General features: G+C 40.4%; 2 protein-coding genes across 3 annotated transcripts in view; both read left to right on the top strand.

The window, feature by feature from the left end:
• LOC136430049 (lymphoid-specific helicase-like) overlaps positions 1-12,697 on the top strand; it is a 36,825-nt gene extending 24,128 nt beyond the window's left edge. For both annotated transcript variants that reach the window (XM_066420307.1, XM_066420306.1), the window contains exons 4-18: positions 1,835-2,658; positions 3,066-3,248; positions 3,797-3,861; positions 4,260-4,409; positions 4,927-5,052; positions 5,610-5,712; positions 6,141-6,302; positions 6,759-6,913; positions 7,408-7,534; positions 8,068-8,160; positions 8,738-8,857; positions 9,462-9,578; positions 10,176-10,335; positions 10,766-10,937; positions 11,315-12,697. In XM_066420307.1, the coding sequence (XP_066276404.1) occupies positions 1,835-2,658; positions 3,066-3,248; positions 3,797-3,861; positions 4,260-4,409; positions 4,927-5,052; positions 5,610-5,712; positions 6,141-6,302; positions 6,759-6,913; positions 7,408-7,534; positions 8,068-8,160; positions 8,738-8,857; positions 9,462-9,578; positions 10,176-10,335; positions 10,766-10,937; positions 11,315-11,447 (2,690 nt within the window). In that variant the 3' untranslated portion in view covers positions 11,448-12,697. The remainder of the gene's footprint in view (positions 1-1,834; positions 2,659-3,065; positions 3,249-3,796; positions 3,862-4,259; positions 4,410-4,926; positions 5,053-5,609; positions 5,713-6,140; positions 6,303-6,758; positions 6,914-7,407; positions 7,535-8,067; positions 8,161-8,737; positions 8,858-9,461; positions 9,579-10,175; positions 10,336-10,765; positions 10,938-11,314) is intronic.
• Positions 12,698-13,169: 472 nt separating this feature from the next.
• Positions 13,170-22,693, top strand: LOC136430047 (vesicular glutamate transporter 3-like). The gene is made up of 11 exons (XM_066420300.1): positions 13,170-13,512; positions 14,639-14,760; positions 15,419-15,533; positions 15,807-15,894; positions 16,223-16,309; positions 17,196-17,344; positions 17,716-17,880; positions 18,666-18,786; positions 19,996-20,109; positions 20,781-20,908; positions 21,337-22,693. The coding sequence occupies exons 1-11, from the start codon at positions 13,348-13,350 to the stop codon at positions 21,670-21,672; spliced, it is 1,590 nt and encodes a 529-aa protein (XP_066276397.1). The 5' UTR covers positions 13,170-13,347; the 3' UTR covers positions 21,673-22,693.
• The last annotated feature ends 2,585 nt before the right edge of the window (positions 22,694-25,278 follow it).

Genomic DNA, 25,278 nt, shown 5'->3' with positions numbered 1-25,278 from the left:
AGCTTCATTATAAACAAAAGAAAATGGCCGCCGGTCGGTAGAACCTCGTAGTTTTTCTGAAATTTCTGCATTTTCTTAGGGTTTGGGACTTAACAACCAACACCAAAAGCGAAATAACACCATGTTTGGTATTTTCATGGTTAATGTTGCTAAAATGAAGCAGCCATTTTTCGACTGGATTTCCGATTTTGTTAAAAAAAGGGCAGAATCTTCGTCAGCTAGGAGACCATGTGCTCCCAGCAAACTGAACAAAGTTCTGCATTTTTCATTGCTTTTGGGACTAAAAACACACACCGAATGTTAAACAAAACCCCACACGATGTTTTCAAATGTAGTAGTGCTACAATGAACCAGGCATTTTACTGCTGCTTGCTGATCTTGACTGAATTTTGAGGCACGCACTGGCGGTAAGGTGATTTTCTCAAACGTGTACTAGTACTACTACTACTAGCTCCAAATAAATTTCTCATTTCTTTCTGACCCCGTTGGCTGTGATTCATGAAGTAAATACAGACAATTAGCATTGTTTGCATGGAAATAGGATTTAGGGGAGTCGGATGCTAAACCAATAATGAGATTCTTTTGTCATCGGCGTTGTAGCGAAGTGGTCCATTGTTTTTCGAGTATCCGATCCATTCACAAGTTTTTACTGACAATGCCGACGGAAAAAGTGACGCCGCTCGGCCCAGAATTCTGCGTATTTTCATGAATTTTTGCCAGATTATCCAGGAAAATAGGGAAGAAACACCCTAGATTTGAAAATGAGTATACCGGCGCAGAGCTAGGAGTATACCGGCGGCGCGCCGTTGTTCCGTTGTCTGGGGAGAACCCTGCCTGGCACAATCAAATATTATGTTTTTACTCGTTCAAACATGCTTTTGTCCTTATTGAAAATCTAGCATTTTCCGAACAAGTAATTTAGGTACAAGTTCAGGTCCGGACCTGTACCTTAACACGTGTACCTATACCTGTACCTGTACCTAAAATTTGTTTAGGTACCGGGTACGCAGCTCTTGTCTGAAGTAACCTGACAGTTTGCAATAGTACATTCAGGCATGGCGTGAATTTCTACATTATGATGGTTACAACATTCCATACACTTCATTGTTTCCTAATGTTCCAGAACAGTTCATAACAAAGGTTGATAAAACTGTATGTCTATGATTGCAAACCTAATTGCAAACCTATGACAATTAGACCATTTTTCATAATGGCAAAGGCCAGGAGGAAACTTAGACATGGTAACATCTTCTAACAAAATTTCACCAGGGTACATAATTCCGCCACCCTGAAAAGATACGTCCAAACAGATCTCCAACACAGCGTCCCTCAGTATAATGCACTCACATAGCAATGCAGCACATGTGTTGCTGCTTATACGTAATGACATGCATTCCCAAACGCAAAATATTTATGTACAAATCACAGGAGATGACATCACTTTGCGGTCCCAAATGTACAGAAGTGTAACACATACACAACTATCGATCAAAAAACAACAAACAATGCAACCATTGTCATCTATTTCTAAAGGATGCGGTCCCAAACATGACTGAGTAGGGGAAAATATTGCATATGCAAGGTTGTTGCCAAAACGAGAGGCAAGTCTCAGTGCTCTTTCCGAATTCAATCTATAATTGAAAAATAAGCACATCACTGATGACACAGTAAGTGAGGTTGCCCAACCTGTTGAAATAGTGATTTTGGCAAAAGTAAGTAAGTGACTCAAGTTGATAAAGATATAATTGGTGACAATTCAGAATGAGTTAAAACCTTTTTTTATCAAGCAAAGAAGTAGTCATAATTTTAACTCGTTTCCAATCCTGTCTTTTAGGAGAAGAGGTAACTAAAGGTAAAGAAGAGCCCATGGCTGGATCGTCCCATTCTGATGTAAAGGGCACAGCGAACAAAGATGGCGGACCTAACCTCATCACGGCCGCCATGTTGGAAGAGGAAGAGAAACTACACAAGGAGCTTGAAGAGGAGGAGAAAGTCAGGATGGAGAAGGCCAAAGAGCAGTGGGACAAGAGCCTGAAGGAACAGAGGTTCTCCCGACTCACACATCTGCTGAAGAAGAGCAACACCTACACAGAGTTCCTCCTCAAGAGGATGGAGAGGCAGGCAGAGGAGGCTAAGCGTAAGGCAGAGGCTCGCAGGAAACGTGCACAGAAGCAAGAGGAGAAGAAACGATCGAAGGAGCCTGCAAGCCAGCAAGTGAGTGTAAGGAGAAGTGACAGACGTGGTGCCAACAGTCAACCCACCACCGGCAGTCCTGTCAAGTCTACATCCAAGTCTCCGCGGGGAAGCAAGACGGCAGACAAGATAAAGACGGAACCTGAGGAAACAGCAGGCCCTTCCGAAGATGGGAAACAGGCCAAGAAGAGAAAACGAGAAGACGACTCGGAGTACTGCCTGGCTGACTACATCAGCAAGGAGGAGCTGGAAAAGAAGAAGCTGAAGGTAGAAGAACAAGTGGTTCCAGAGGTGCTAGAAGAGGTGAGCGTTCCTCGGTCCATAGTGCAGATCATGGAGAAGGAGAAGCCAGCGGACACGTTCCGCAGAGTCATCGATGGAAAGCCGGTGTCTGACAGACAGCCGGAGCTGTTCAGTGGAGGAGTGCTGAGGGAGTACCAGCTACAAGGCATGGACTGGATGAAGGTAGGATTTGGTTAAGTGATAAGCTCAAAATACCCACATCGAACCCTGCACATACAGTCTGGAAATCGCTAAAAGAAAACTGAACCTAGATAGAAATATAATTCAATTTTCATATGTTGGTGCAAGGCTCTAATTTGAAACGAAGATATCACTGATATGACCTTTCCCTGCACTCTGTATTATAGTGTTTCATGCCCTGCATAAGATCATGAGTTAGATATATCCAGTCTTTGTAATTTGTTCTGAACACTTTTTTAACACGCTGGTATAAAACCTGGTTCTTCAGTTCTTTCCATGAGTCACTGACGAAAGACAGTGGATGCTGTCTTAAACGTCTGACTGTTTTAAAATGTTATCCAGTTGCTTGAGTAACTGTTTTTTGCTTCCTTTTTTTGTTTGTTTAACAGGTGCTGTATGAGAATGGGGTGAACGGCATCCTTGCAGACGAGATGGGCCTGGGAAAGACGGTCCAGTGCATTGCCCTGTTTGCGGAGCTGATCGGCGAGGGTATGATCGGACCGTTCATGATCGTTGCGCCGCTCTCCACCCTGTCGAACTGGTACTCTGAGTTCCGCAGATTCAGTCCAAAGGTTAGTAGTACTCTAGTTACGTTGTATACATAATTGTTTGTGTTTAAAACAGGGTTCTAGGCAGCACCCCTCATTCCATCATTTGATGCATTTTGCTGCATATGATGGAAACATATCTAGACCATTCTATCAACCCTAACAGACAAAAATCCATGAGTAAAGTTGTAAAAATTTCCAAAATTTGAATAAATTGATAGATGCTTGTACAAGGTGACAGAAAAAAAGAAGACTCTTTGTAGGATCTTTTCATCAATGGGAATTGGGATAAAAAATTTCAAGCTAGCTAGAAGCCTGGTTTAGACTGTAGCACCAAATCACCTTACCAGTGTAACAATTGTCTGAATAGCCTTACAACTGTCTGGACAAAGTAGAAAATTTTGTGCCCAACATGTGAAGATTAAGTTTATTTAGAATGAGGGCTATAAAATCTGTTTATTTCTACATGTAAATGCTTCCTAATGTATACCACGTCCAGCTTTTGGCTGTTCTACCAACCATGCAGTTCTTGACTTGTATTTTGGCTTAAGTGATTTATATGTTGTAAACAGGTTCCAGTACTCATCTACCATGGCAACCTGGCACAGCGCACCAAGCTTCGGCGCAAGATCTTCAGGTGAGTTTAACTGAAATAAAGTCTCAACTATACTCTAGAATACACTCTATACTTCTATAATCTAAGTGATTTTTGTGTGATTTAGATGTGTTAACAGTTAACCCTAATCTTGTAGTGACCAAGTGTTATACATGTACAGGGGAATTTTTGGTTTGTGAGAAATACATCTAGACATTTGATCTAGTTAGTAATGTATGCACCAAGTCAACAAGAATGTAAGATCAATCTCAATAAAGTTCAACCTTCTCTTTTCTCTATCTGTGTACATGTATTTCTGTCCGTTTGATATTTACATGAACAGATGAACACAAGTTGGAAGTAGGTAAAGAAAATATCAATTTTAATTCTCAGTCCATTTTGCAGGACGTCACTTATGTTTTATCGTTCCCTCCAACCAGGGTACACGGCGAGCTTGGCGTCCATCCCATCGTGATCACGTCCTACGAGATCACGATGCGGGACAGCAATTTCCTGGCGGTTCACCACTGGAAGTACATCATTGTGGACGAGGGACATCGGATCAAGAACCTCAACTGTCGGCTCATCAGGTCTGAAACATCAAGATCACAATTCCTTTTCTCTGCTGCATAGAATAGAATTGCAAACAAAATTTTTTTAAGACACGGGACTGTAATATTCCACATCATCATCATCATCATCATCATTTATTTTGTATTTTTGGTTGCATGTTTATCAATGAGATATACAATTTGTCTGTTTTTATTTCTGTTAGAATTGCTACGTTTGACAAAAGCTTTGGTAGTATACATGTAGGCTGCATTTTGATACATGTGTATTACATTGTATCACATACATGATTCGTTTGTTAGTATCACATACCCGGTAAACCACCTCATTGCTTAACACACCTTGTTTGTACAAGCTTCATACTCTAGTATTCAGACAGATTTATTTGATCCACTCACACAGGGGAGAATGTACATGTACTCTTTTTGATGATGTGTACATGATAGTTGAATATCTTTGCAGAAGACCAGAAAATTTGGATTCCAGAAGAGGTGGTCATCAGTCATAGAAGAATAAACTGGTTGTCTGTTATTTCAGGGAGATCAAGAAAATCCCTACAGCCAACAAGATCCTGCTGACTGGAACCCCCCTGCAAAACAACCTATCTGAACTCTGGTCTCTTCTGAACTACCTACTGCCAGAGGTGTTTGATGACTTAGGAAGGTAAGAAATATTTACTCAGGGAAGTGTAGTCACAACCTATCAATGCAGCAATAAGATTATTTCTTTATGATATCCTGGGAAAATTCAATTGGATTGCGAAGAGAAACTGTAGTATAAAGGGAATTACTATTTTGATATTGAAATACCAAAACAGCTTGGAGAAAGAACTAGTAGTAATGGCTAGAAGTTGCTTGTCTTGAAATATGAGCTGAATGGCCAATTATATTATGACTGTTGTCAGTTCGGATAGTGACATAAAGCCGGCAACCAAGTGTATAAGGGAGCCTCAGGCGTCAAACACCCACATAAAAGAACCCAACACACTTACCGAAAAGAGTAAAGGTGACACTGTGTGCTTACCTAAATATGTGAGCCGTTGCATTGCACTACAAGCTAACGAAAAAGCTTTATGATAAGCCCTAAGTCTAAGGTTCCCCGCTTCACCTACCTACTCTTACTGTTGTTAGCCCATGCTGATACCTTTTCTGCAGTACTGTCATGTTCTGCATGGTGTCATTACAAACCAATGGTGTGTTTTTTGTGTTTGCCCCCTGCAGTTTTGAGGAGTGGTTTGACTTCACCTCGATCGGTGAGGAAGGTGGAGAGGAGAAGATCGTGGAACAGGAACAGGAGAAGAATGTACTGGGCATGCTCCATCAGGTAAGAAACACCAACATAAACATCCCTTACTCAAACATCCCAAACATCAAGACTAACATGTAACAGGGTTGAAAACGCGTTTGAAGTCCATTTGTCAGCGATCTTTGACATGCACGCTACCGGTACAATAAACCTGTAAATACTGTACATAGTGTCTGTCACGACCAGGGGAAGAATAGCTCTTCAGTGAGCTAAAACTGGATCGAGATCACTTTCCTTTTTTTAATTTAAACGTACCTATCAAGTCACTAACCACTCCATATAACTTCAAAAAGGCTATCTACCAGTTGTTTGTATATATATGTTCCTACTAACCTTGCAATCTGTATGTTTGTACATGTATGTATAATGAACCGTGTAAGATTAGTCTTGATACGACTAAAGGGTATCGTAATAAACAAATAATATACAAATCAACCTACTTTCAGGTGCTGACGCCGTTTGTGCTTCGTCGCCTGAAAACCGATGTAGACCTGAACATCCCTCCCAAGAAGGAACTCCTGGTGTACGCCCCCCTCACCTCCCACCAGCAGAAGTTCTACAAGGGCACCATGGACAGGACCATTATCGGCATGCTCAAGGACAACGATGTAAGGCCTGAACTGCTATCTGTAATTGCACCATACAACTGATTTATTTTTTCAAACCAAGTCTTCACTTAATTCTTTTGAATGTCAGTGGTTTGAGGTTAGAATTAAGTGAACATGTTCACTTGGTTTGATGTGGGGTAACAGCAGGTTTTCGGCCCAGAACCCAGCGGTGCCGGGTCCAAATCCCCTGACGCCACCGATGTTGTGCCCTTGTGAAAAGGCACTTTACACAAACAAACAAACACGACTTTCCTCACTTCACCCAAGTGTAAAAATAGGTATATTATGTGTGGGTCGCGACACCAGCAGTAACTGCCTGTATCAAACGTGTATTGCACTATTGCAATTCTAATAAATTCAAATCAAAAAAGCACATGCACCCAGTATTTCACGCCTGCCACTTTTCATGCTTTACAAGTGGTAAAACTGAGCGCACTCTAATGTTTTAACTTTTAGGAGAAGCCATTGGAGCTGTCTGATAAGGGAAGGCCCAAGAGACGTGCGGCGAAAAAGGTTGACTACCAGCTGATGATGGAGAACGATGGAGATGACAAGCAGTCAGAGGAAGGCATGCTGGAATGGGTGGAGAAGGTGGCTGAGGCTTACAAAAGGTACTGTAGATCGAATGTTAGCTTTATCACTGTATCAGGTCCTCATGCAATAGTCACATATTGCTATCAACGTGACAAGCATGACCAACAATATGTGTTTAATAGCAAATGTATGTTTAGAGATAAAGCGATCATTCAGGGCTTGAAATTGAATGAAATGCTGGGTTTATGCACTTTAGTGCACCCTACATTGGAACTGTGCACCTAATTTTTGACCGGTGCATTTACAGATTTTTGTAGGTTACGTATGAAAAGGTACTATTGTAAACTTGTATACAGCATATTCTATTTGTGTCCGGAAAAAATAATAGAACCTTTGTTGCGCTGGTATTAATTATGTTGTGCACCCACATTTTGTTCAATGCACATTCATATTTAGGTTACCTTTACAATATAGGTCCCAAAAATGGAAGTCCTGTCATTCTTGGACCCGATATCCTTTTTATTTTAATGATTTGTTTGGGTTTGAAGTCATTTTGACTTTCTGTTCACAGAGAGGTGGTGGAAGCTGCTCCCAAGTCCGCTCTGTTGAACCTGAACCTGAAGAACATCATGATGCAGCTCAGGAAGATCTGTAACCACCCCTACCTCATCGAGTACCCACTGGACCCTGCCACCCAGGTAAGTACTGTTCCATCCCTGTACCCATGGGACCACCCCACCCAAGTAAATACTGTACCATCCCTGTGTCACACAATACCCATGGGACCATCCCACCCAAGTAAATACTGTACCATCCCTGTGTCACATAATACCCATGGGACCATCCCACCCAAGTAGATACTGTACCATCCCTGTGTCACACAATACCCATGGGACCTTCCCACCAAAGTAAAATGAAATATTGTACCATCCCTGCGTTGTAAAATCTACTGGAACTTGCCACTTTGTTTGTATTGCATAACTGGCTAACTGCGTTTTGGCAAAACACACCGATTTTGAACAGTATATGTACCTGAAGGTACAAGCTGCATAAGAATGGACTGAGGTTTACTTTCATAATGAATGTACTAACCCACCATTGTACAGTACCTACCCAAGGATGATCATCGATCCTAATGTAGTCTTGGTAATGCACTACTCTAGACTCTAGCTCTAGCCATTGAGATGACTGTTACACCACCCTTTCTTACTGAAGTTTTCTTTTCCCCCAGGACTACCTGGTAGATGAGAGACTAGTTGAGAGCAGTGGGAAGCTGTTACTGCTGGACAAGATGCTCCCCATGCTGCGGAAGGATGGCCACAAGGTGGGCTGAAACTTATTCTTATCACTGTTCCCACTTACCCAACACATTTCTTGTCAAAACTGACTGTCGAAAACACCTTGTATCAGTATCTCCTGATAACAGTGGTATGCTGATATTTCCTCACTATAGCCATAGGTGTTTTTGTTTTAAGCAATAAATGTAGCCCATGTTTTTCTTGTAACTCCTTTCGCTATGTCAGTATGTGACAAAAAATGCCAAATACTGAAAATCAGCAATGCAGAGCTTCCTTTTTTAAATGTCCTTTGCAGTGGATCAACTTACTTACCTATGACAAATTGCCATCTGTCTGTTACAGGAAAATGTTAGAAGTTTGACGGATAGGTTCTATTCATAACAAAGTAGACTGGCTGAAAGGAACAAAAAATTCTAAGTATGTCGATGAAGGTTAGACATCCAGGTAATGAGATACGCAAAATACCAGTAACTCAAGCAACTGGATACTGTTTCCAAAATCTTATCCAGTTGCTTGAGTAACTGCTATTTGGCGGAAAAGATTCTAAGCTTTTGTTCTGATAAATTACTCATTTTCTAAGTTTTCTTCATGTCTTCTTGCCAGATCCTGATCTTCTCCCAGATGACTAAGATGATGGACGTACTGGAGGACTACTGTCTGTACCGCCAGCACAAGTACTGTCGGCTGGACGGTACCATGGCATACCAGGACAGACAGGACCAGGTAACACATACAGACACATACACAACATGTACCAGTCTTAAAGCTAGGAGTTAAGTTATAAAGCTTGTTTTCTTTGAAAGGTAACAGTGAAGACACAGATACAGACAAACGGACAATATTTACCTGTCTTATAGCTTTATGAATGTGTTGTACCGTCAAAACTGCCCAAGAAGACCACTCAGGGCACCGATAAAATCTTGCCTATTTGGACAGATGGTCACTATAAATACGATTTGTAATACTTGGGTCAATGGGATTTTAAATTTTTTTGTTTTACATGAAGTTTGCTTATTAATGAACTTGGGACGGTGTCAAATGGAAGGTGCTCCTGTTTTTTGAGAGGAATGATAATGTGAATGAAAAAATTATCTGAAGGACCATGAAAAAGTGGTTGTGTCTTGTACAGGTTTGACTGTAAGAGTTTTGTGAGGAAGTTGGTTTCCTACATTTTGTTCATTCTTAATGGCTGAAATTCATCCTGGCCGGTATAGATATGGACACACCCAAGCTGATTTTGAGAAATTCTTCATCATAATTGTTGCAAATGCTTTGAAAAAAAAAAAAAAGAAAATGTGTAATAAGCTGACTCGATTCCTGTTCCTAGATCGACCTGTTCAACAAGGATCCGGAGTACTTTGTGTTCCTCCTGAGTACTCGTGCTGGAGGGCTGGGCATCAACCTCACGGCTGCAGACACCGTCATCATCTACGACTCAGACTGGGTATGTGTGGCACCAGAGAGCTGATTCGCAGTTACTGTAAACCACTTTAATATAGCAGTAGGAAGGTATAGCGGTTGGGGGAAAATGGAGTAGGTCACAGCACTTAATTTTAACGGTGGGAACAAACATTACTGTCTCAAATATTAGTGATCAAATATTAGCGATGATGAAATTTTAGCTGTTGACTAGTGACTGTTAAATCAGCTAAAATTAAGTTACAGTTAACAAATCAAGAATTACAGTACTGTAAACCCATTTGATAGTGCGGTTGGTAATTTCCGTGGTTGGGGGGAAAGGGAGTGTATAGTTTTTATGTACTTCAGGGCATTTGATTTTTATGGTGGCAACAAGCATCACTGTCTCCAATGTTAGAAATCAAAATTTTTGTGATTTTGAAATTTTAGCTATTGACTTATGGCCGTTGAAGTAGCTAAAGTTAAGTTCCCATTAACAAATCAAGAATTACCATTATTTTGCTGTATAATACACAGCAAGGGGGCTAAAGAATGCTTGGAAGAGGCTTTAATGATATGTTTGTGAACAGTGAGATGTTCTTAATATGTATTTATATGAATGCCTGTATTGTTTTGTGTGCAGAACCCCCAGTGTGACCTGCAGGCTCAGGATCGGTGCCACAGGATCGGCCAGACCCGCCCTGTTGTCGTGTACCGCCTGATCACCGCAAACACCATCGACCAGAGGATAGTAGAGCGGGCAGCCGGCAAGAGGAAGCTGGAGAAAATGGTCATGCACAAAGGTAAGGTGGTGCATTGAAGTGCTGAATTGCTCTTAATATGAATTTTTCATTTTTAAAAGCATAACTTTCTAAGCGTAGTTAACATTTAAAAATTAGACTTGTCAAGAAAGTTATGCTTTTTGGGTTCCGTGTGGCTGTTTTAAGGAGCATAACTCAAGAAGTATGATATTTGGTACGTTAGTAGGTGAAGAAATTATTAGAATCTGGGCCCCCTAGTGGCTTCCTATGGAACTGCTGTAGGACTTCTATTTTTGGTATCTCTTGTTCTGAATTAGACATGGTCTTGATTCTTGGGTGGAAGACAGTTCTTGTGCACAAGAAAAAGTTACCACAGATCAGTGGAGGGGCTTTTTAGTTGCAGACATTTTCTTCCTTAATTGCTTACAACAAGAAGTTCACATACAACCTTTGGCTTGCCTTGCTCCATAAGGGAAGTTCAAGGGCGGGGAGTCTGGTACCAAGAAGTCTCAGTCGCTGATCGACCCCCATGAGTTGATGGAGCTGCTGAAGTCTCAGGACCACGACGTTGTGCGTGACTGTAACGAGGTCATCTCGGCAAAAGCCCTGAGCACGCTACTGGACAGGTCCGACCTGATCGCAAGGTATGTGGAGAATCTGCGCTTTCTTACATTTTGTAGATTTGGAGACAAAGTGGCTCGAGAAGTTTGGGTCAAAATTTGAGGATTTGAAAGATTTTGGGTGTACTAAGTCCTTATTGATTCGATTTTTTAGATGACATCCTCTGGGAAATCCAAAACTGATGCGAGCGTGCAAAAAAATATTGGCCATTTACAGCATGTATTTTCTAATTTTGCAGCTGCTTTTTACGATCAACAGTATGGCCTGAAACTTGTTATTTTTTGGAAACGGATGAAAATTAATGCGCACATGGATGTCATCCATATAATCAAATTAACATGGCCTAACAAAGAATTTGTGCCTAAGAAATTCAACAATAACTTTTTTTGATGTGTTTTAGATACTCGGAGAACATGGATGAAGTAGAGAAACAGAAGAAGGGGAAGGTGAACCACAAGGTCGCAAAGGAGGTACCAGGGCTGTTCAAGGTCATTGAGGAGGAGCCAGAGGGGACGGAACTCAAGATCCTCTGAGTCAGTTAATAGGTCACAGGGGGTCAGCATAGGATGTAATCTTGTCAGTGATACAGCTGTATATAGTGCCTTTAAGTCTCTGAGAGTGCCAGCAGTTTTAAGGAACATAACATGATATTTGGTGCCTTTTGAAGTCTATTTTGTATAGTGCCAGCATGGATAATCCAGTGCCTTTTTAGTCCCAGCATTTTGACGGAACATAACATTACTGGTACCAATTCACCCAAGATACTATGGCCTTTTGTTCAAACTTCCTTTTTTGAGGGTTCTTTTTTTAGGAAGAAAGTTTTCTTTATTGTACATTTTTAGTATCTAAGGTTGCAAAAAGGAAAGAAACAAGTGCAAGGTGTAACCTCATATTTTAAGATTGCTCTATACATTCCCAGACCACTGGCACTAAAACATGGACCAAATGTTCACAATGCAATTAAATAACATCTCGTATGTAGTTATTTGATCAGTGATGAAATTAAACATTTTTCAATCTGAAAGGTTTTTCCATGTCGCTATAATTGCAAACATTACTCGTAACTTGAACGAGATTTTTAGAAACTGTCCTGAGAGGTAAAACATAGCCCACGGTGTATACAAAAGACTTCTGTATATTCAGTCCATGTCCATATTTTTACAATGGTGCTTTTGTCAACAAAAGGTTTACTTCAAAGAAGTGTAATATTGTTTATTGTTCATATGTTTGTTTCATATTTAGTCTGTCCTATATGACAGTATAAGATGTTTTAGTCTATTAGATGTACTAAAGATTTAGTTTTGTTCTTAAGTTGTCACTTTGTTCAACATGCATAGATGTCTGCTTAATGTTCATTTGATAGATAGTTGTTGATATTAGAACATAAGCAGACAAAGTGCAAAGATTTTCTCATATCATTTAAACAAGCAAAAATAAGTCAAATGTTTTGCAAAGTCATAAATTTGTGTCCATTTCTGTCATTTTTCTCAAAGCACATAAGTGTACTGTCTAGTGTCATTGAAGCTGTCACAAGTATGCAAATGTACATTTGTAATATATTTTGAAATTGGTCATGATTCATTCTATGAGGGAAATTAATGCAAAAATGAACGTAGTCATTAATGCAAAAATGAAGTATGAAAGCCCAGACGTATTCCATAAGCACACATCTATGTTTAGTTCTAGTTGTTTGTTCTATGTTGACCTTTGTTATGGGATGCACGCACAAGATTCTAACAGAACTTTTAAAAGAAAAAAAGCTAATAAAAATTTGTTTTATGTTTCTGGCACTTCTGTGTACAATTCTTGTAAGCCCTACCTTTTTAGTCAGAATATGGTGAGTTTTTCCTACATTGCAAGATGTACCATTTCATTTTTCTGATACATGTTGAAAAGTGTTGATGAAGGTTAGACATCCAGGTAATAAGATATGCCAAAAATAGTTACTCGACAAGCAACTGGATAAAATTTTTGAAACAATCAGATGATTCAGACAGCATCCGCTGTCTTTTGTCAGTGACTAAGGAACGATCTGGCAGAACCAGGTTTTATACCAAAACTCTGTATAGATATGTTAATGGAGTGAAGACAGTTTCAGATGGTTCAATAGAATAGTAAGTCTAATATATTGAGATGTGTGTTAAAAAGTTACTGGTATGTCCCTACCAGACCCCAATGGCCCCTGTGTCACATACTGCACTGCCAGGCCAGCTAACTCCTTTGGCATGCTATCTGTATATTTGGCAAATTTCTTTTATTCTTCCAGCGACCTCTTGAGTCTGTTAGGGTTTTTTCACACATGGCACCCAGCCTTAGTGACACTTGCAGTCACAGCTATATTCGCTAGGTGACGCTGCTGAACATGGTGATTCTTGCTCTTCCTCTGCAGTGCATGTTTGAAGTCGTGTTCGAAACACCGTGTTACGTTAAAAGATGGAGTTGTCCCACGTTCCCAAGCGGTACTTTGTTACATGTCTGGTGTATGTAGGCATCCTGTGCCAGTACTCTATGAAGAGGAATCTTGACGTGGCGATCGTGGCAATGGTCAACACGACTAGTCCGGAGTATACCATGGCTCAGGGTGAAGAACATGTAACGGTAAGGTTGGAGAATTTTATGTGCTTTCACAATGGAATTTCCATTAAGGGTGTCACAGTGCTGATAAGTCTCTTGATGAAATTCTTGAATAATCGTTTGCTTGTGTAGAGATGTATTTGTTAGGCGTCTACGCAGGGAATGCGTTTTGCGAAGCACTAAAATAACAGATACTCCAAGGCTAGGCTGGCTTTACTGTTGTGGCTAGCGGTTCTTTCGCTATGCCAGAAAATAATTTCTACAGGAACAGAGGCGGAAGATAGTGAGAGTGACGGAGGCAACGTTACTTAATTACAAGCCAAGTTCGGTGTGAAAATGCTAGAAAGGTTACTACTTTCTAGTGAAAATGCTAGAAATATTGCTCCAATTTACAGTACCGCATCAAACGTACATGCATTTATGCAGACATACGTTGTAACGTACAAACCATGTATTTGTAACAGTGTAGTCTCTATAAACAACAGAATAACAATCTAAACACTACTCAATATTTTCGAACATGTTTCACAACAACAGTATACTTGAGACACAAGTATTTTTTCTGTCTTTAAATATATTTTCATAATGATAACATTCACTGTAAACAGCCGTTGATAGTAGAGTGCTGATGATCTAGTGTATACAATCATTGATACGAACATAATGACGTTTCAATTATTCATATGCCAACAACTCTGCTGTCAATAGGTCCTAATCACCATTGTTGTGGGTGGGACCTGCTCACTTGTTTATCAGAGGTGCATAATGCATTCGGGCATTTGTCAGAAACATTCCACAGGGCATTAAATGGTAGAATGCAGATTATATACCCAAGAGAGAAATGAATCGTATAAGCTTGTACAAAACCTATTTCCCTACTTCACACATTTTAAGTACTGTACAAAAATTCATATTCCTAATGCGACTAGACAAACCTACAATTGAAAATCATGTCTGTTCTTTTATATCTACTATAACCGAAAAGCGAGGAGAAGTAGAATTTATCTAAAGATATTCATATTCTTTTTGTATCCATGAACTGTACCTGTTCTTTTATTTTGTTATCACCTGTACTTAGTCAAGTGTGACAGAACTGTGCAATAAAGGTCTTCATTCATTTATTAAAAGGGCTATTCCATTTGATTGACAGGCGAGGCCGGAGTTTGATTGGTCGCAGACGATGATCGGTGTGCTGTTCGGCTGTTATTACTGGGGCTACCTTTTGACGAAGCTGATTGGAGGATATCTGTTCGACCATTACTCATCTATGCGGTGAGACCAAACGTTGAAAGGATAGTTAAGAACTGTGTGGTAGGTGTTTGTGTGTAGGTTTGTGTGTGTGTAAGTATGTTCTCAGTTTGTATGTATGTGTTTGTATATAAATGTACATATGTGTGTTTGCGTGCGAGTGTGTGTGTTTGTGTATGTATAAGCGTGTGTGTGCGCGTGTGTTTGCGTGTGGGCGCTCTCATTTGTGCATGTTTGTTTCGAAAGGATTACATTTTTGTTACTGTTATGTCGCAGATGAGTCCCTACCAGACCCCAAAGGTCCATATGTCACATATTGTACTCCGAGGCGAAGCAAACTACAATTGGGCTTAACATTTTGCTTATAAACGTTAACTTCCTGCCTTATCCTGAAAGTTTGTGTGCTTGTGTTTGTGTGTTTGAGTATATGTGTGAATGTATGTGTGTATGCATGTGTGTGTATGTATGTATGTGTGTGTGTGTGTGTGTGTATGTGTATGTGTATGTGTGTGTGTGTGTGTGTGTGTGTGTGTGTGTGTGTATGTATGTATGTATGTGTTTGTGTATGTGTGTGTGTGTGTATGTCTATGTGTGCGTGTGCGTGTGTGTGTGTTGTGTTAGCCGTGTTGGTGTGTCTGTGTCCGTGTATGTGTGATTCCATAGGATGGCATTTCTGTTGCAGTATCCTGGAAGGCTCCATCTTCCTCGGCGCGGTGATCCACATCGTCCAGCCTCCCGCCGCCCGTCTGCACGTGTCCGCCTTCATAATCTCACTCATCATGCAGGGCATCGTGGAGGTAGGGGGTCATGCATTTATTGTCGAAAAGCCTTAGGGTTAATCGAGATATTACTCTTAAGTGTGAGAAAAAGAAACATGTCCACCTCCCGTTATCAACTGATTATAAACAGAGAAAAAAGGCCATACGATGAAGGTGTTAACATGTTACTAGTGGCACCCCCCTACCCTTTCTCCACTGGTTTTTAGTCTAGATCAATCTGGATACCCGTTAACGATTAGCGATAAAACTTAACGAGGCACAGATACACTTGTACGCATGAATCCTTCACAGAGCATGACTGTGCCCGCTGCCTATGCTGTGATGGGGGCCTGGACACCACATACTGACAACATCCAGGGGAAGCCGTTCGTACTGACAGGTGCGTAGAACTAGATATTAAACAACATAGAGGCATTGCTGAGCTTTTGCGATACTTTGCTTACTTTAGTTTGGTTTAGGAATAAGTTTGTCCAACTACAATTGTGCTTTTATTTCATTTGATGCATCCTAGGAATCACGAATTGTACGTAACATTATTTTTTTTCCTATTTTGAAATGTCCACTGGGATCGTCATATTTGCTTTGCAATTTTCTTGCTGAAATTTTTCGTGGCCGATATAAGGTCGATTTATGGACCGATTTTATAAAAACGTCTTGACGTGTAACTAGATTAAAGTCCTATCACCTCATTGGTCTATCACACATAGGTCAGTACATTGGCATGTTCCTGGGCGCCAGCGCCACCGGAGCTATCACAGAGAAGCTTGGGTGGGCCGCGTCCTTCTATATCTTCGGTAAGTTTCAAACGAAATGTTTCCTTCGTGCTTCGGCTTATATTCACAATCATCTGATTAATCACAATTATCATGATTGTGAATGACGAATGATTGTAGACAGTCAATCTGTGATTTCTATGTATTTTGACATTGGAATTGTTTATACGAATGTACGAACCATGGAAGATTAATCCATTTTGGGACTGAGGGGTATCTCAATAAACTTCTACTATCTGACATATTCCTTAACCGATTTATCTCCACATTTCTTGTAAAAGTATCCAGTGTTATAATTATAATTATAGAATTTCCACACGGAAAGAATCAAGAGTAGTCAGAAGACATGGCGTCTCATAAAAGTGTTTATATCTTGAAATACTTCAACCTACTCCCCGGGAATGGTTGGTATATCATGTGGTGTCATCGCAAGACAATTTCCACACGACAAGAAACAAGAGTAGTCAGAATACATGTTATCACATCAAAGTGTTTATATCTTGAAATACTGCAACCTACTCCCCGGGAATGGTTGGTATATCATGTGGTGTCATCGCAAGACAATTTTCACACGACAAGAAACAAGAGTAGTCAGAATACATGTTATCACATCAAAGTGTTTATATCTTGAAATACTGCAACCTACTCCCCGGGAATGGTTGGTATATCATGTGGTGTCATCGCAAAACAATTTCCACACGACAAGAAACAAGAGTAGTCAGAAGACATGGCATCACATAAAAGTGTTTATATCTTGAAATACTTCAACCTACTCCCCGGGAATGGTTGGTATATCATGTGGTGTCATCGCAAGACAATTTCCACACGACAAGAAACAAGAGTAGTCAGAATACATGTTATCACATCAAAGTGTTTATATCTTAAGATACTTCAACCTCCTTCCCAGGAATGATTGGTATAGCATGGGGCGTCGTCGCTGACGTATCCATCCGGGACCTGTCGTTGGAAAGACCCCCTAAGCCGGACCAGGAAGACGGTATCTTTTTACAAGAAGATCAAGATGGCAGCAACACCAACCAAGAAACTACGTTTTCTGTACGAACTCTTTTAATCATAATATATCCATCAAATGTGTTCTAGGGAGTGGGACTAATAGTAAACAAAACTTAAGGAGAAAATATATATTTGTTACATGTAGTATTTAGATCGTCTGCTGTGACTCAAAAAGTTGTTTTATCTGCATATTGCATTATATTATGTAACATTACAAAACGTTACGTGTCTAGAACCGATACTTCTTAGTGTAACATTGAAAAACGTTTTTTTAAAATAGAATAGATAACATGAACGAAACGTTAACTCTGCAAAACATCTGTATAACAATGCCAATAGCTATTTCAGACGTACCATCATGCACTAAGAACTACATAGTTTCAACAATGATTTTATTCTGTGCCCTAAAACAGACGCAGAAAACGGAGAGCCCACCGATACCGTGGAGGCACATGCTCACATCCCCCGCTGTACACGTCATCGTGGTGTGCCAGGTGTTTCTCCAGTGTGCCGCCCACCTCATGCTGACATACGCACCGCTGTACTACACACACAGCTTCCACGGGGACGTCAAAACTGTCAGTAACATCTACTAACATAATTCCACCAGGGTACATATTTCCGCCACTCTAAAAAGATACATGTACGTCCTAACAGATCTCCAACCCAACTTCCTCCTAGTATTTACGCACTCCTGTAAAGTTAATCTAAACTGTGCATACCTGGGGGTGCTACACTGGAGAGATTTATGAAACCCGACGGATTAATGTTAATGGAGTTTAGTGAGTATCTTAACAACAGCAGCTCGGTATTTTGGAAAAATGTTAGATTGGAAAACGTTTTGATGGTGGTACTAGTGCTAAATTTTTTTGCAGACTGTGAGCAGTTTGCTTGACACTTCATATCTCTGTCTTCGGTACACCATAAGTATTAGTATAACTATAGAGCTATGTAGATCTCATATTTGGTGTATATATCACTAGGCATCCGTTCATCTCAGTTATCTAAGGCAATAATGGTAGCAGTGTCAGTCGAAGTCTCACGTTAGGATCCCACGTTTGCAATGACTCAGCAGCCCGATACTTGCATGACAAATTTCAATCGTTTCTCACGTACAGTAAAGCATCTAATAGCCTTTTAGTGTGAAAGTAGTGTCGTAGCGTGATAGCTCTTGTTTGTTATTGCTTTTAGATACATTTATAAGCTTAATTCCATGTATGTTTACGATATAAGAATGCACGATTTCTAAAAGAATTGAAATCCTTTTGAAGGACCGTCTTAAATCTAGTAGTAGAATTATCTGTAAAAAAAATAACAACAAGCTGAACGTTCTTTTTAAACGTCACAACATTCGCCGTCCCAGGTCGGAACATCTGCAGGTGTTCCGTTGTTAATCGTGACCTTGGGTTTATCTGTGGCCGGCACTGTGACGGGTTCCCGCTATGGGAGGAGCACCAGAACCACTGTACGTGCCAACACAATCGGTGAGTTGTTTTATTTCGCTTTCGGACAGACAAGGACCACGTGGCACTGCACTCAAGATTTATAATTCATTTTAACAGTGCCACGTACAGAGAACAATATCCCCATTTCTACACCTGGGTGGAGTGAGGAAAGTTGTGAAGTTGTGTTAAGTGCCTTTCCCAAGGGCACAACATCGGTGGCGTCAGGGGATTCGAACCCTGGACCACTGGATTCTTGGCCGAACACCCTGCCGTTACGCTACACGACCACACAATCAGTAAGTTGTCTGTAGTCTCTGGATCTAGATACCCACATGCAATCTGCAATTTGTTGAGAGAAAACTGAATTATGTACAGTAGAATCCGCTTATTTGCATAACTGATTTGCCAGTGTATTTTATGCAATTATAAGGAGTAGTCAATTAACCCTAGGGGACAAAATGAGTGGCACTGAGAGGGGAGGGGGTTGTAGTGGTTACTAGGATGGCACTTGAAGGAAACACACACACTTTCTGTCAAATTCACTCACTCCCAGGTTATACAACATGTATCATATTGAATTCATAAGCATATCATCAGTTTATTTACACAAGTTGAGTGCAAAGAATGGCAAACTTAGCGAAAAATTGGCAATTATATTCTTCTGAATCCTATCACAGCAAATGACAATGGAGTAGCTACAGCTTTTTCAAAACACAAAGGACAATAACAGTTCCTATGGTGTTGTCTAACCATAGAAACTATCCATACTCGATTTACATCTGAATGACATTTGCATAAGATCCATAAGAGTTAGTGACTTTGACATGTTCAACCAGTTTTACCTGTTACCATTGGCATTATTTTATGCAAATAGCAGGAGTATGCGAAAATGGCTAATGCAATTATGCCATTTTATTTATAATGGAGTGAATGGGAAATGGTTTGGGTTTTCATAATTTTATGCATATCCCCGAAATATGCTATTAACAGTTATGCAAATAGCTGGAGTCTACTGTATAACATTACAACAAATTTTCCCAATAGAGACATGTTTAATGCAAGTTCCAAGGTGTATATATTGGTTCGACGAAGTAAGGAATAAAAGCATTGATTCTCTAAACTGAAAAGCGCTTCTTCAGCTAAATGCTGGCAATCGTGATCAGGCATTTCGCTTCATATCTCGGTTGCCGAATAATCTGAATGCCGTAGAAATATTTGCAAAAAAGATTTTGTGTCTCTTTACTGTAGGCTTCTTTGGATTGGCTGCCAGTTACATACTCCTAGCGGTATCCACTAATTTCGGAAGGTCGCTGACAAGTTTCTGTCTGGCTGGGATGTTCGTAGCGATCGCCATGGGTGGAGGTATGTGTGGTCTACAAAAAGTATGTGTGGTCTACAAAAAGGATGTGTGGTCTACAAAAAGTGGCGTGGTCTACAAAAAGTCTACAAAAAGTAGACTTTTTGTCTACAAAAAGGATGTGTGGTCTACAAAAGTATGTGTGGTCTACAAAGACAACAAAAAGTATGTGTGGTCTATAAAAGGTATGTGTGGTCTACAAAAAGAGTGTAAAGAATAAGTGTATTTACTTTTGTACCTTGTGAGTCAATCTTATTGTTTTTGTTTTGGTAACCGTGGTTTTCGTCTTGGAGCATCTGTCTTAAGAAGGTCTAGTTTACTCAATGCAACGTCTATCTAGTAGTAACAGATTTTTAAAATAAATTCTTGAATTAGTGAATATTTCTGGGTACGTTTTATGTTTGTTTGTCTATTTTTAGATTTTCGGAGGATTGTCATACAACGTCTTACCTTCTCTCCAAGCAGAGGTTGGTTGGGAAGATTGTGACTTTGTTAATATATACCACGTTTTCTTTCCGCCGTTGTGGCATATGACAGCAAGATCACAATCTTCGCCCACCAACCTCTGCTTGGAGAGTAGTACCATGTATCACCTATATGCCTATTTACAAAATTGCCCGTTCGTTTTGAGAAGTGGTTATGTGTATCCAGATGAAATATCACTTCGTCTTTTCAGGATTTGCTATGAGCCCTCTGGACATCGCTCCAAACTTCGCTGCTGAAATAAAAGGGATTTCTACCACGGTTTCACATCTCGTCGGTTCCGTTTTCGTCGTTGCTGTTGGCTTACTGACTAAATACAAAGTATGGTTTCATTCTTTGTGCATTGTCACATTTTGTTCGTGCTTCGAATATGTACTTAATCTGTTAAAACAGGCGTTTAAAAGCTTCTCAAGTATGAATTATTTACAGAAATCCACGTTGTATAACCCCCATTAACATAAATCCGCCACTTTGAAAAAAACAGTGCTTTTGAGAGATTTATAGTGCAGCAAAGATATGCGCAGTTTAGATATACAGGAGTGCATTGTACTGGGAGCGTTGGGTTGGAGATCTGTTTAGACGTATCTTATTCAGGGTGGCGGAATTATTTACCCGGGTGGAATTGTGTTAGTAGATGTTACCATTGTTCATTTTGTTATGTTTATAATTAGCTCTTATTTGTAATAAAGTTACATTGTATGAAGGTAATATACCTTATGTCACTTTTTTTAATCTTTAAATATTTTCAGACACGGGACGAATGGTCCCTAATCTTCACAGTGACGGCATGTGCCCTCATCGTGGCTGCCATCTTCTTTATAATCTTCGGCAGTGGAGAGGGACAGTCCTGGGCACGAGATGAGACCAAGGAGAAGATCCTGACCTCTACCACCCTAGCGGGACCGGACGTCAAGGCCGTCTTCACTAGGACGATACTTCCTGTTCAACACCCGCTGGAGGAAGACTACATGAGTCGTCACAACTTAAGAAACTCTGAAGAAGAAGGAGAATACCCTGAGGAAGAGGCCATTTCGGCGGCAATGGTTAATCCTTTGGTAGATAGAAAATATGCTAAGTTACATTGACGTGTGGTTTTGTAGACCATAAGAAGTATGTTGTATAGTTTCTCTTTAAGGTCCCATTCATGAGTTTTTTTTCACCCAATAGGCTTACATGTTTTACTACGTGTTTTAGATGGGCGCTTTCGTAATGAAGCTATAGGAAATGCACCCAGGTCATTCACTCCATGTTGAGCACATTTTCACTACATCATGTGAAAACATTTCCAACTACCAGTAGGCATTCAATTACTTTTTATGGCAACAACAAACTGCAATTAGCTACACCCCACAAAAGGCACTTCCCAGCTGTAAGCGCACAACCGCATCTCTCGAAAGGCAGGGCTGTGCACGTCCGACCTCACGCATGGCTGCCGAACTTTGCCTGCTATAATTTATTCACTTACAAACAGGCTTTCATCAGTTTGACGCTTGAGATCACCTGGGCTAGCTAAAAGTGAATATCCCACCGACATGAACACACGTTCATGCAGCCTCTATTTTGGTACGGAGTCTTTTAGGGTACCCACTCGGGGTAATACATGAATGAGACAGATGTGTGTTAAGCCAGATGTGTAAATGTACAAAATTGATAAAAAAGGTTGATCTAAGTTCACGTCTAAAACGTGAGTAGGAGTAGGATTTCATAGGGCTAACTGGGGTTGATATGTTACATGCCAAGGTACGAGTTGTAATCTTGAAACGATTTCATACGTACTTACATTGTCTTTGACAACATTCTGTCAATTTGCTTTAAAGAAAACGCTAATAGCATTGTTAAATGCGTTTCCTTTATAGATTATACGTTTGTTAATATATATTACAATTTACAATTGAGACGTACAGATTCATTTGTGAAGGCAGTTCTCCTGAGGGTGGTCATTATATTAATTGTTCGTCTTAATGTTCAGGGTTTTCCAAAATGGTTTCATTTGTTGCAAAAGCCTCATTGTAGATAGTTTATATTCCTTTTGCTATGCTTGACCAAACCAAGGAGGTTAGCTTCTGCTTGACAAAACTGGGTTGATAAAGTCAATGTGGGACAGTGTACTTGATTACTGTATTGAAATAGTCTGGTCCATAGATTTGGAACATGCACCCTTTGATCATTCAAAGAAGCGTGGCCGTTTGTAACTGCACACGCACACGCACACATACACGCACACACAAACACACACACACACACACGCACACACACACACAGACACACGTGAAATAGAGTCTAGTCCATAGATTTGGAACATGCACCCTTTGATTATTCCAGGAAACGTGGCCGTTTGTAACTGCACACGCACGCACGCACGCACGCACACGCACACACATAGACACCCACCCACACACGCACACACACACACACACACACACACACACACACACACACACACACAAACAGACGGATTGACAGACACACACACATACACACATACACGATAAACAGACACACACACATACACACACACACACACATACACACACACACACACACACACACACATACATATACACACACGGAAAACACAGACACGCCCACACATACACATACACATACAAACACACATAAACACAAACACACAAACACAGACACACATACATATACACACACGGAAAACACAGACACACGCACATACATACACGCGCAGACACACACACACAAACACACAATGATCTCCGGGCGTGGATGACTGCAGCCTAAGTCATGAATACTTAGAATTTCATCTTAAAGACTTTTGATCTATGTTCTCAATGACATTGTATAGGATTCCATACAATGTCCTTGATGTTTCTGTTGTCGTTCTGAAATTGCAAACTCATCTATGATAATGCCTCTTGTTTCTTGGCAACAGCTACAGCAAATTTACCGCGCGGTGGTAGGGGAGGAAGTAAAAAAGATTTCTATGTACAACAAGAGTTCGGAGACCTCATATCTCCATGAACTATTCTGTTTATGCAAATGACACATTTACATAATATATGCTTGGTCATAAACGCCTTTATCTGACTTAGACATGTTGCAATATTGACAGTCCTATCATTTTCCACTAAGATGAATCATGATACATTTGCATTAATTATGCAAATTTGGAAATTATTTGCATAATTGGTATCTGTTGATGCTCCGCTTGCCATTAACTACATATGTTATATGTATTTGAATCTTATGATGGAAAACACTGAAAATATAGATTTTTCTCATTAGTTATGCAAATTAAGTCCCAACTTGCATGATTTGCACTTCATTGTGTAAATCTCTGTCTAAGCTACCTGCATACTTAATATCATGAAAATCCGTCATTCCTTTGTTCAGTTATTCTCCTTAGAAGATTTTCACAATAACGCCACTCCAGTTCCAGAGCAAGCTGCTAGTGGAGCCCAAATCTACACCACTTCTTTATTACATCACAAGCTATCTACCAACAAAAAAATCAAGATAGCACGTCCAGGTCAAAAGATACAAAAACGGAAGTTTTGCTGCAGTACCAAGGTCACATACCAGGGGGCCCAAAATCGACCTTGAATTTCGGCTTCCCAACACCCGCCCACTTGCCAAATATCATTGCAATCCATTAGGGGGCTCTTGAGTTATGCCGACTACAGTAGTGCGGAAACACACACATACACAGACACACCCAAAACTATATCTCCATTTTTCATGGAAATAATGATAAGGATTCCAAGTGACGCCGGTCCGGACCTTTCAGTTTAGTGGTAAGTACGCTGGGTTTGTGCGCTGGTGGCCCGGGTTCGATTCCCAGAAACAAACCGGAATGCTAGACTAGCAGCACTGGCGTCGTCGGGGGAGCGTATTATGTGCATCCCGCTTCTTTTTCTGTGTTCGGTTAAGTGCGAATAAACGAGACCAAAAATTACAGGACTCCAACTTTGCTGCGCTATAGGTGAGTAAGACCAGCAGTCATTACCTTCGTCAAGAAGATTATATTTCAATGCGTGTCTGTGTGTCTGTTAGTGAACAAGATAAGTCGAGATCGAGAACGCCTGGACGGATTGTTTAGAATATTTCATTGGTTCTCCATATTTTGCTTTCATGTATAATCATGAAGGAGTCTATATGTTTTGTTTCAGATAGCTATTCTGTTCAAAAGGAATCTGCACTAATAGCTCCATGGAGCTGGAGCTAGCTCCATGGAGCCGATTAGTGCAGCCCTGTGCATGTGGCAGACTTTTTCTACCACCACGGAGCTTGCTGGCTCCACGCATTTTCAATACAAAATCATGGTCAACGTCACCGCTAAGAAAAATTTAAAAATCTCTATCTGGAAATGCCGATCTACGACCAGAATGCTTGCAAGCTGCTCTAATGTGTTATCCAATGGCTCCACGCACTTTCAATGCAAAATCATGGTTAACGTCACCGCTAAGAAAAAATGTAAGAATCTCTATATGGAAATGCCGCTCTACAGCCAGAATGCTTGCAAGCTTCTCTAACGTGTTATCCAATGGCTCCACGCACTTTCAATGCAAAATCATGGTTAACGTCACGCCTAAGAAAAATGTAAAAATCTCTATCTGGAAATGCCGCTCTACGGCCAGAATGCTTGCAAGTTGCTCTAACGTGTTATCCAATGGCTCCACGAACTTTCAATGCAAAATTATGGTTAACGTCACGCCTAAGAA

This window comes from Branchiostoma lanceolatum, chromosome 3 (assembly GCF_035083965.1).
Source record: "Branchiostoma lanceolatum isolate klBraLanc5 chromosome 3, klBraLanc5.hap2, whole genome shotgun sequence".
NCBI classification, from domain to species: domain Eukaryota; kingdom Metazoa; phylum Chordata; class Leptocardii; order Amphioxiformes; family Branchiostomatidae; genus Branchiostoma; species Branchiostoma lanceolatum.
The sequence above is the reverse complement of the archived record's forward strand: the minus strand, read 5'-3'. Positions and strand labels throughout refer to the sequence as shown.

Excerpts from the sequence above, each read along its gene's own strand:
- LOC136430047 (XM_066420300.1), top strand. The coding sequence starts at position 13,348 with ATGGAGTTGTCCCACGTTCCCAAGCGGTACTTTGTTACATGTCTGGTG. Across the intron at positions 16,310-17,195 it reads CGCGTCCTTCTATATCTTCG|GAATGATTGGTATAGCATGG; the intron begins GTAAGTTTCAAA and ends CCTCCTTCCCAG. Across the intron at positions 17,345-17,715 it reads ACCAAGAAACTACGTTTTCT|ACGCAGAAAACGGAGAGCCC; the intron begins GTACGAACTCTT and ends GCCCTAAAACAG.